At 40.5% G+C, this 12,893-nt stretch overlaps 1 protein-coding gene across 1 annotated transcript in view; it reads right to left on the bottom strand.

The window, feature by feature from the left end:
- Window positions 1-2,439: 2,439 nt before the first annotated feature.
- The window catches only part of LOC126484401 (peroxisomal acyl-coenzyme A oxidase 3-like), a 144,028-nt gene continuing 133,574 nt past the window's right edge, over window positions 2,440-12,893 (bottom strand). The window contains exon 10 of the mRNA XM_050107901.1: window positions 2,440-3,111. Coding sequence (XP_049963858.1) covers window positions 2,858-3,111 — 254 coding nt within the window. The 3' untranslated portion in view covers window positions 2,440-2,857. The remainder of the gene's footprint in view (window positions 3,112-12,893) is intronic.

Consider the following 12,893-nt stretch of genomic DNA (forward strand, 5'->3'; position numbering starts at 1 on the left):
TGTCATCTGAAAGGGTATCTCACATTTTAATTGAAGAATTAGAAATGAAAAAATTATCTGCAAGATGTGTTCCTTGACTCTTGACGTGTGCACGCACACATGTGCCATTGCCATGGCAAAATTACACAAACTAGGGTATGAATTGTTGCTACACCCACCTTATTCACCTGATATGGCTCCGTCAGACTTCCATCCCTTCCCAAAACTAAAAATTTTTCTTGGTGGGCGAAGATCCACTTCAAATGAAGAATTGATACCCAGAGTTGACATCTATTTTGCATTCCTGGAGGAAACTCATTTTTGAGATGGGATCAAGGCACTGGAACATCATTGGACCAAGTGCATTAATCTACAAGGAGACTACACTGAAAAATAAAAAAAAGTTTCAGTGATGTAAGTACTTTTTTTCTATTCTGTTCTGAGAACTTTTCAAACCATCCTTGTAGATGGAGAATTACACAAAAAAAAATGGTACCTTTCGTTTGAGCACAGATTTATTCATTTTCTAGTTATGGGCTAAATGCATTGAGATCATCCTGAAATCAGGACAGATTAATGCCTAGGTTATTGCACAGGATTTCAATCAGTGCTCTCAAACAGACTAACTACCCAGTACCCAAAGTGTGGTGGTGACACTTCTCACAAAATTCCCTGAAACTGGCTTTGTCGCACACAAACTGAAAGCTGGATGTTGAAAAGCTATGGACAGAGTGACATTGATTGCTGTTCTGGCATCATTCAGTAAGAGTCTAGAGTGCAGTACTCACTACATCTGGAAACTGTGATCAGCTATATATAAAAAATGAGAGCTCTGGCAACATGTTAATAGTACCTTTACAAAATGGAAATGTTGCAATAGCTGAAAGACAACAATCCAGGTTGTCAGACTGACTTTGACATGCAAGCTGGACATAGGCCATTGTTTCCCCTGTGGCATACTGTTTACGGATGAAGCTAATTTCAGTGAAAACAGAGACATAAATAAAAAGGACTGGATGAGTCGATTGAAGGTAGCTGGCACATTAAAAGCAATGGCTTGCTGTAGAATACGGGGTTCTTGTATTATGTGTGTACTATGGGTGGGACATGGTTCTAAGTGAGAGGGAAGAAGGGAGATTACTCACAAAAATACACAAAATTCCATAAATATGAGAGTAGTTTTGTACAAACTTGGTACACATATAGCTTACTAGATATAGCACCAACAGAAATGGGATGGATGCTGACAAGTAAAGTGAATCTAAATTTACTGATATTAGCATTGAACACAGGTTTTCTTAAGTCAGTTACACAATGACATTTAAGTTCAATTTTGATCAAATAAAACTCTGCAGTATCTTCTGGAAATTTTTAGAATGAATAGGAACTGTGCAAAACCATATTTCCGTGCTTTTATGTTGTGAGAAATTGTGAACTTCCTGATGCTGGATGATGGGCACATACTATCCCATGAAAGCCTAAAAACAAAATTTCAAAAACCAGAATTAAATGAAGAATCTCAGAATTTACCCCTTTCCTGTTTATAGCTCCCACAGAGACTGCAAAGACAAGATTATACTAATTACAGTATGCACTAGGGGCATTTTAACAGTCTTTCTTCCTGAGCTCCACACGAGAATCAAATGGGAAAAAGATCAAGTATGTAGTACACTGGAAAGTACATTCTGTCATCAAGCGTACTGCAGTTTCCAAAAAATCGATGTAGACAGGGTGATGGGGTAAACCTAAAAAACTGACTACTAATGATTAATTAATACACTCTGTGCAGTCCAGCTTATTAAAAAGTCTAAGTGCCAGCAATCCACTGTAACAACACACTGTAAAAAATTCAATAATATTTATAGTTGTGACTTTCATTTTTTAAAATTGTAGTTATACTGAGTGAGTTGACACTTTTTGTTATTAATAATATGTTTTTATGACAAATAAAATTCATTATTCCCTCAGAGATTCCTGGGTTTCTCAACTTATATATTAGATGGAACTGCATCGGTAATGTGTTTGCTCATCTTTCATTGAGTTGCATGGTGAAATATGACTTGCTGTATGTATTGTCACAGAGAGAGAGAGAGAGAGAGAGAGAGAGAGAGAGACAGACAGAGAGAAAGGGGAAGGGGAAGCACTATACACATTTTACAGTTGGAGACTTTATCATTGGTCATGGAATTCATTTCCATGTAGGAAATATTAGACTAGACACTGATTTGGTTTTACTTTATGCAATAAAAATTTGGAAACATATTCTGTAAAAATTAATTTTCGGAGACGTCTAACATAAAAATGATTTTACAATTTCAAAATGGTGAACAAAAATCTTGTGTCACAGTGAATGCACATCTGATATATAATTAAAACTATGTCAGAAGCTTATAGTCACAATTTATGAAATTAGTGCACATAGTTCTTCCCCAAAGCAATCACACAACTTTTTTAGCCGTACATACGTTTTTGTTCTTTAGACTCTGCCAAAAAATACAACAGCATTATTTATATTCAAAAACATAAGTGTGTGCAGCATCACTAAGATGAAAAACAAACAGACAATAATGCACATTCATTGTCACTGAACCATCATCAAAATATGTCTTTACAAAATATACAAGAATGTGTGACTTTTCTATGAATGGTTTGTTCATGCCCAACTGTGTGATAAAATATCAAAATAAGCAATTATTTTGTAAAATAAGAGAGCAATCAATTTCTTTAAAAATATGCTCAAGATGTACAATTTTTTTCCAATATGTGTACATACAAATTTCACTTCATAAAATTCCAACTCGGGAATATGAGAATTTAGCAGGATGCAGCACTAGCATTCTAGTGAAAATGTGTATATACAGTATAGTTTATAATGTCACTATAGTTTACTTTGTACAAACATAACTTCATTGCACCAAGATGGCCTTTCAAATGTCTGATGTTTCTGGAAGAGATGTGTTTGCAGATTTTGATGAATTTTTCCATTTGAGTTTCCAAGTAAAGAATTCAGCATGGAATCTGGTGGAGCTATGGCATCAGCCAGAGAGACAGCATCATTCTTCAGATGAGCACACAGATACATAATTCCCTCCCTTAACATCTCAGATGCCTGAGGGCCTTTCACATATCCTCCTGAAATGAATGACAGGTGTAATATTTTTCTAAAAAAAAAAAAAAAAAATGAATCATACATTTGTTAAATTCATAGCCAGATCAGTTGACTTGTATACATTTCAAAAAGTGTAGCTACCAGTACAGACTAAAGAAAAACGTATTCTTCACTTTTGGAACCACAGATTCCTTCTTCAGTGAAGCATCAAGGAAGTAGTTGGGGGGACAGTTCAATTAAATCCCAAGTTAAATGCGACCCACATAACACAAGGGAAAAACTGTAGGCAACTAGTTGTGGCCAACTTCAAACTTGTATGAAACATGCTCTGTAAACTGTCTGGAAGTACTTTAGATTGGTCCACTTGGAGATCACTGAACATGCTAAGACAGTGGTTCCCAATCTTTCTTAAACCATTACCTCTGATTACAATCAGACATTAGTGCACCTTTAGCACCTAACTAAAATGTAGAATGAAAGACTTTTCCTGAAACACTTTTATTTTTAAAATGATGAAAGATGCATGATATTTAGTTTGTGTGTCTCTTAGAATGAATGAAGAAGGAATTCGTGGTGCATTGCAAGTGCTAGCCACATCTCCTTCTCAGAAAAGGAAGCTAGCTATCCACACTAAGGGTACACACTTGTTACGAAACATGCTTCCCCTGCATTACTCCTTTCCATTGTGGCACTTCACTCTAATAATAATAATAATAATAATAAAACTGTGTACAGCATTATAGTAGCCCTTGTGTAGTTACTGCTGTGCCGTGTTGTCAATTAATTCATTTATCTGTTTTGATGCGAGTCATGAAGCCTTTCAGGACTATTGCGGGTACTACCTACAAGTTGGAAAAGACATTTTCTTGAGATATTTAGCTTTTGTTATGCACATGCCTCACTTTTATCATCAAAGATGTATGGGACAAAGCACAACATATATGTGTTGTGGGTGGACTACATGAGGAACCTGTAACCTCCGTCACATTAATGCTACTAATTGAGAAAATTTAATTATTGATAACTTATAACACCAGTATTAGAGTCTTGCAAAACTGCAATAATAGTAATGATCTTTTGAAAATAATTTAGTTTCATGACTGAAACAGAATGGAATAATTAATTTTTTACCCCTCAGACAACTTAATTTTAGCCCTCAGGGGGTAATTACCCCCCACTTGTGAACCACAGTGCTAAGATCAGGCGTTGGTGAATCCATGGATAGTTTTATCAAATAGGGACTTTCCAAAGGAGAATGTGAAGAACACACAATGAATCATCTGTGGCACTGTCCACACTGTCCTGAGTCATCTGGTGATGATGAGCTGATGAAGGCTGTTGCTCAATTTTTGGTGAAGATTATGTAGTCCATTATGTAAACTATGTAAGCAGGAGTTTTTGTAAATTATTGTTTTAGTTGTGTCCCTTAATATTATACAGTTTTATATCGCTTCTGACTTGAGTAAATTAAGACCTATGAGGGGTAAAAAGGAAGGGAGGAGAAGATGAAGAGCTTTAAGCACTCTACAGTCCTTCTATAGTTTTGTATGAATATTCTTTTTAACTAAATAAAATTCACGAAAAAAATCACTAATTGATACTTTGCTTATTTAATTACAAACACCAGGAATTATATAACTGGCAGCACTAAAGGGTTTAATGTTATACTGTGTGCACATAAAGTCAAACATGATGAACAACAGCACACTGGTTTTTGTTTAATACTCACATCATCACTTCAAGGATTAAACCATTTTTTGTTTTGTTTTGTCTGTTACACTGTCCATCACTTCCTCATTTTTCCTTGATTTCTTTTCTCAATTATGTTAAATGCTGTAGCTCTTCAGGCTTTCCCAGCAATCTGTTGGCATTTTGAAAAAACGGGACTTTTGCCAGATGTTAACATCCTTCTCACGTGACATTTTGATGGCGTAACCTGCTATCTTCTTTGGTGCTACCCAAGAATGGTCCTTGGATGGATAGAGTCCAGTATTTACGCCTGTAAGGTGCTGGGTGCTCCCTAGTTGGTCTGCGCTGCATCAGTGCAGTTGAGCAAGTGACCAACAGGCTACCATCCAGTGTGGCTGAAAAGATCCATAGAGACACATGCAGGGCACCAAATCCAACATCTCAAGCAATGAAAGGTTGGCACTAAGGCAACTGTGGGAGGATGACAGCATTGCAGTGACGCCAGCAGACAAGGGGAACTAAACAGTCATCCTAAGGAAGACAGAGTATGACAGAAAAGTGCAACAACTTCTGGAGGATCCTGTGTACAAAACAATAGAAAGTGATCCCATGGACAAAGTGGACAAAAAGACTAGGGCTCTGCTGAAGGAGATGGGCATGCCTGAACAAGTTATCAAACAACTGCATTCCAAAGTGCAGTATCATCTAGATTGCATGGATTCCACAAAGTTCACAAGAATGGGGTTCCTCTTCGACTTACTGTTAGCAATATCAGTGCTGCCACCTATCCTACTGCAAAATACCTAAAGAAGATGCTGGCACAACATGTGGGCATATGTGTGCACCACATTCGGAACTCAGAGGACTGCCTACAATGGCTGAGGCAACTACACATTGTGGACGCTGACAGTTTTGATGTGGTGTCTCTCTTCACAAGAGTACCACTGAATGACTCACTTGATCTCATTGGAGAGAGATTTGATCAGCTCTCCTCGACTTTTTCAGGCATGTACTAACCTCGACGTACTTTCTATATGGGAAGTATCATAAGTGGTCGCCAACCTATTCATGGAAAGATCTGAAGAGGAGGCACTTACATCTGCCAAATATCAAACCAAGTGCTTTTTTAGATAAGAAGGGCTTATTTCAATAGTGGTACAAGTCTATTTTTGTTCATTCTGAGATACAGAGTCCTAAGCGCTGGCAGGTCGATAGACACACAAACAAACACAAACATACACACAAAATTCAAGCTTTCGCAACAAACTGTTGCCTCATCAGGGAAGAGGGAAGGAGAGGGAAAGACGAAAGGAAGTGGGTTTTAAGGGAGAGGGTAAGGAGTCATTCCAATCCCGGGAGCGGAAAGACTTACCTTAGGGGGAAAAAAGGACAGGTATACACTCGCACACACACACATATCCCTCCACACCTACAGACACAAGCAGACCATGCTTGTGTCTGTATGTGTGGAGGGATATGTGTGTGTGTGCGAGTGTATACCTGTCCTTTTTTCCCCCTAAGGTAAGTCTTTCCGCTCCCGGGATTGGAATGACTCCTTACCCTCTCCCTTAAAACCCACTTCCTTTCGTCTTTCCCTCTCCTTCCCTCTTTCCTGATGAGGCAACAGTTTGTTGCGAAAGCTTGAATTTTGTGTGTATGTTTGTGTTTGTTTGTGTGTCTATCGACCTGCCAGCGCTTTCGTTCGGTAAGTCACCTCATCTTTGTTTTTATATATAATTTTTCCCACGTGGAATGTTTCCCTCTATTATATTGATATCATTAATTTGAATCCAACAATTACGTTTGTTATTGTCACTGTTGCATTTCGAAATCTTTTCTGTCGTCTTATTTTCCTCTTTCTGTTTTTGCCAGTAGTTTCACTTTGTGTTCACCTTCTCCTTTTTACCGTAATCTGCTATACTATTTTATCCCGCCTATATATACTCAATAATACGTAACCCACTTCCAGACCATAACCAAAAAAAAATTTTTTTGCCGCTTTATGCACTACCGCCGCTATAATATCCACCGTTTCTAGTTCACAAACAGTTCCTTTCACCTTTTAAACAACCATTTCGGCCAGTTCTAATAACTTTTGCTTTATTTCCATTTCCGTTTTTCCCACATCACTTATAATTTTTAGCCGCTTCCCACAGGTTTTAACGTCATTATTTCTTCGTCAGACAATTGTTAGCCTCATTTTCATAATCTACCACCACAAAACCACTCCTTTTAATATACTACACGCAGTTTTTTGGGAAATTTTCCCGAATTTCTGCGTCCTTTAACGTGTTTTGGCGGCAACACAACCACCTAACCTTTATGCACATCGTTGTCTACCAACTCAAGTCCAACATAGCCCAGCTGTAACCAACACCCTTTCGCCTTTTTTCATTCCAGATCTCCAGTTACTTTCCGGTTCACCTTTAAAAGGTCTGCTTGTGTCTGTATGTGTGGAGGGATACGTGAGTGTGTGCGAGTGTATACCTGTTCTTTTTTCCCCCTAAGGTAAGTCTTTCCGCTCCCGGGATTGGAATGACTCCTTACCCTCTCCCTTAAAACACACTTCCTTTCGTCTTTCCCTCTCCTTCCCTCTTTCCTGATGAGGCAACAGTTTGTTGCGAAAGCTTGAATTTTGTGTGTATGTTTGTGTTTGTTTGTGTGTCTATCGACCTGCCAGCGCTTTCGTTCGGTAAGTCACCTCATCTTTGTTTTTATATATAATTTTTCCCACGTGGAATATATATATATATATATATATATATATATATATATATATATATATATATATATATATATATATATCTCTCTGACCTCCATCTGTCCAATGGCCAGCTTCACACGTCCGTCCACATCAAACCCACCAACAAGCAACAGTACCTGCATTATGACAGCTGCCACCCATTCCACATCAAACGGTCCCTTCCCTACAGCCTAGGTCTTCGTGGCAAATGAATCTGCTCCAGTCCGGAATCCCTGAACCATTACACCAACAACCTGACAACAGCTTTCGCATCCCGTAACTACCCTCCCGAACTGGTACAGAAGCAAATAACCAGAGCCACTTCCTCATCCCCTCAAACCCAGAACCTCCCACAGAAGAACCACAAAAGTGCCCCACTTGTGACAGGATACTTTCCGGGACTGGACCAGACTCTGAATGTGGCTCTCCAGCAGGGATACGACTTCCTCAAATCCTGCCCAGAAATGAGATCCATCATTCATGAAATCCTCCCCACTCCACCAAGAGTGTCTTTCCGCTGTATCTCGTGGTCGTGCGGTAGCGTTCTCGCTTCCCATGCCCGGGTTCCTGGGTTCGATTCCCGGCGGGGTCAGGGATTTTCTCTGCCTCGTGATGGCTGGGTGTTGTGTGCTGTCCTTAGGTTAGTTAGGTTTAAGTAGTTCTAAGTTCTAGGGGACTGTTGACCATGTATGTTAAGTCCCATAGTGCTCAGAGCCTTTCCGCCGTCCACCTAACCTTCGTAACCTGTTAGTTCATCCCTATGAAATCCCCAAACCACCTTCCCTACCCTCTGGCTCCTATCCTTGTAACCGCCCCCGGTGTAAAACCTGTCCCATGCACCCTCCCACCACCACCTACTCCAGTCCTGTAACCCGGAAGGTGTACACGATCAAAGGCAGAGCCACGTTTGAAAGCATCCACGTGATCTACCAACTGACCTGCCTACACTGTGACGCATTCTATGTGGGAATGACCAGCAACAAACTGTCCATTTGCATGAATGGACACAGGCAGACAGTGTTTGTTGGTAATGAGGATCACCCTGTGGCTAAACATGCCTTGGTTCACGGCCAGCACATCTTGGCACAGTGTTACACCGTCCGGGTTATCTGGATACTTCCCACTAACATCAACCTATCCGAACTCCGGAAATGGGAACTTGCTCTTCAATATATCCTCTCTTCCCGTTATCCACCAGGCCTCAATCTCCGCTAATTTCAAGTTGCCGCCACTCATACCTTACCTATCATTCAACAACATCTTTGCCTCTGCACTTCTGCCTCGACTGACATCTCTGCCCAAACTCTTTGTCTTTAAATATGTCTCCTTGTGTCTGTATATGTGTGGATGGATATGTGTGTGTGTGCGAGTGTATACCCATCCTTTTTTCCCCCTAAGGTAAGTCTTTCCGCTCCCGGGATTGGAATGACTCCTTACCCTCTCCCTTAAAACCCACATCCTTTCGTCTTTCCCTCTCCTTCCTTCTTTCCTGATGAGGCAACAGTTTGTTGCGAAAGCTTGAATTTTGTGTGTTTGTTTGTGTGTCTGTCGACCTGCCAGCACTTTCATTTGGTAAGTCACATCATCTTTGTTTTTAGATATATTTTTCCTACGTGGAATATTTCCCTCTATTATAATCATATATATATATATATATATATATATATATATATATATATATATATATATATATATATATATATATTTTGACTTACCAAATGAGAAAATGCTGGTAGATAGACACAATAAAAAACACACAAACACACATACAAATTTCAAGGTTTTGCAACCCAAGATTGCTTACGATAAAAAGGGAAGGTGAATACAAAGTGAAACTACTTGCACAAACAAAAGGAGAAAGTAAGATGACAGAAAAGATTTCGAAATGGAACAGTGACAAACCTTGGGTTGCAAAAGCTTGAAATTTGTGTATGTCTTTGTGTGTTTTTTGTTGTGTCTATCTACCAGTGCTTTCTCGTTTGGTAAGTCACAGCATCTTTGTTTTTTTATATATATTTTTCCCACGTGGAATGTTTCCCTCTATTATAATCACGTATATATACTTTAATATTTCTGGTATCTCAACTGCAGATTTTTCAGTGCTCATTTAACTTTATAGGACTCTGTATCTCAGAATGAACAAAAATGGACTTGTACCACTATTGAAATAAGCCCTTCATATGTGGATGATACCTTTGTCATGTGGCCCCATGGTAAGGAGAAGCTAGATGATTTTCTGGAACATTGAATTCATGCCACCCAAATATAACATTCACAATGGATCTGGAGAAGGATGGACAACTCCCATTCCTGGATGTATTAGTCAATAGGAAGGCTGATGGCACATTTGTATACCACAAACTGACACACATTGTCTTATACCTGCAAGTCAACAGCTGCCACCATCCGGCACAGAAGAACACACTGCTCAAAACTCTAGTCCACAGAGCACATATTCTGTCAGACCCTGACAGTTTGACAATGGAAACAGAACACTTACAGTTGGTGTTCAGCAAGAATGGATTCTCATCTAGAGATGTCCAGAAGGCCTTCGACCTGCCAGTCAACCACAGGATCCAGAAGACAAACCAGAAGAGGCGAAGAGGGTGCCATACTTGCCACATGCTGGACCGATCTCTGCTAAGATCAGCAAAATTCTCATGAAACATGACATGAGTGTAAGATTGGGACAATGTTGGGGAATGTAAAGGATGACCGGGGATTACAGAAGCCATGCACTGACAGCATACCATGTGAGTGTCGGCTGTCATACATCAGCCAGACCACCAGGACTGTGGAAATCAGGTGTAAAGAACACCAGAGGCATATCAGACTCAGGCAGGCTACCATATCAGCCATAGCAGAACACCGTTTAGAGCTCAGTCACTTGATGAACTACAATGACACCAAATTGTCACACAGATGCCCTAGATAGTGGGACAGTGTCATAAAAGAGTCCATTGAGATCAAGATCACTGAGAATCTCATCAGCCGTGACACTGGATACCAGCTCAGCAACGCCTGGGATCCGGCTCTTGAACTTCTTAAAACTCAACGCAAAACACATAGAGATTTCACAAGAAACAGGAATGGGAACTGAGAAAACAGCCATGAGACAGAGCACCAGACACTACAGATTTGTCCTGACACTCCTGAGATGACGACCAAAACCCTAGACGATGGCCAAATTGGGTGCGGACATCGGGTGGGACACCAACAATCAGACAGAACCATTGGAGCCGTGCCTGGTGGGCACGGACAGGGGATGGAACACTCAACATGGTGCAGACCAATTACGGAGCACCCAGCGAGAGACAGAAGTGGAAACCGAGGAAACAGCAATGAGACAGAACACCAGACATTACTGACCAGTTTTGACAGACCTCAGACGACAACCACAACCCCAGAGGATGGCTGTAGTGGACATGGAGGGCAGTCAGAACACCAGTGCCCAGAGAGGCTCATGGGAGCTGGGCCTGGCGGGTGCAGACTGCAAACGAAACACTCGACACAGTGTGGACCAGTTACAAAGCACTCAGCTAGAGACAGAAGTGGAGACCAAGGACTGCAGAGGGAACACCTGATGTGGTGCGGACCGACTAGGGAGCAACCAGCACCTTACAGGCATAAATACTGCACTCAATCTGCCCAAGGACCATTCTTGGGTAGCATCTGAAGAAGACAGCAAGTTACTCTGTCGAAATATTGTGTGTGAATGACGCGAACATCTGGAAGAAGACCTGTTTTTTCAAAATGTCAGGTTAAATGCTCTTATCTGAACAGATTATCTTTCTCTGCTCATTCTTTGGTGTTGTTTGTTCCAGTTTCTTCTATTTTCTTGTCTTTCATTGAGGATATTAAACATACTTACTTCTCTGTAACTTATAAATTTCAAAATCTGTCATCTGTTGTGCATCCTGTTACCTCTCTTAGAAATCTCATCTCTGTTAGCTTTATATGACTTTCTTGGGTTTATTTATAGCCCACAATTTACTTCCATAAACAGGCAATGGGGCTGCCACTATCTTATAAATTTTCAATCTTGTTTCTTTTCTCATTTTATTTTTTAGGCTGCTGTTTATTGTTTGACATATATTCCCAAATATATAGTCTCTAAATCAGTGCAAAAACAACAACAACCACACATAAGAACTTTGTGTCATTTTTTGTTTACATGCAGCCAATCTCACATCCATGACAAATTTAAAACATTCTTTAAACTTAATTACTCTTTCTAAATTGACCACGAGTGAGAAATTTGGGAGCTGTTATAGTGTAGTGAGTAGAGGGATAGGGATTTGTTGCACAATCTTGTAGGAAATATTTTATCTGGGGGGGGGGGGGGGGGGAGGTGGTGCAGTGGGGAGAATTTTGGGAGAAGAGAAGAGGCTCTCTCCTGGATCTGCAGAGAATGCAGCAGGAACATTTTGATTGGGGAACAGGAAAGGAAAATCTGTGCCCTTCAGGCACAGTTGGGGGAAGCAAGGAAGGGACTGATAAGGATCAAGGGAGGTAGCAGGGAGGAGAGTGGTTGGGAACTGGCAGCTGGTAGGCAGATAGGAAGAAAAAGAATGCGACCTGATAGTTTTATCATCAACACCAAAAACAGGTATCTACCACTGCCAGAGCTAAGTGGAGAAGAGCGTCAGGTGGAATGAGGTGCAAGAAATGTGCAGCACACTTCAACCAAGGCCAAGAAGCCTAGGAATAGACAAAATGTTAGGAAGAAGAAATTGCTGCTGCTAGGTAGTAGCCATGGGCGAGGTGTAAGCCCTCAGTTACAGGAAAGTTTAGTGGGAGGTCACCAATATCTTCAAGTCAAATGCAGGGCTAAGTCATGTGATAGAGGACTTAGGGTGTTCATGTAAGGACTTTACAAAAAAAGGACCATGTAATAGTAGTGGGTGGGGTGGGAAACAGTTTGCTACAGAATTTAATACCTAAGAGTGCGTAGCAGTCAGAAAAGGAGAGAGGTAAAAAGACTGTGGGTGCGTTGGTGATAGACAGCTGTGTAGTGCTGCAATGGGAACAGGGAACAGGATAAGTGGGTAAAAGATGATGACTAATGAAGGTTGAGGTCAGGAGAGTTATGGGAACATAGGATATATTATAGGGAGGGTTCTTACCTGCACTATTCAGGAAAGCTGATGTTAGTGGCAAGGGTACAGATGGCACAGGCTGTGAAGCAATCATTGAAATGAAGAACATGGTGTGAGGCAGCATTCTCAGCAACTAGGTGGTCCTGCTGTTTCTTTGATACAGTTTGTTGTTGGACATTCTTGCAGACAGAGAGCTTGTTCATTGTCATGCCCATATAGCACAGTGCTTGCAGCTTAGTATGTAGATTACTTGACTGGTTTCACAGTTAGCCCT

This window comes from Schistocerca serialis, chromosome 6 (genome assembly GCF_023864345.2).
Source record: "Schistocerca serialis cubense isolate TAMUIC-IGC-003099 chromosome 6, iqSchSeri2.2, whole genome shotgun sequence".
NCBI classification, from domain to species: Eukaryota; Metazoa; Arthropoda; class Insecta; order Orthoptera; family Acrididae; genus Schistocerca; species Schistocerca serialis.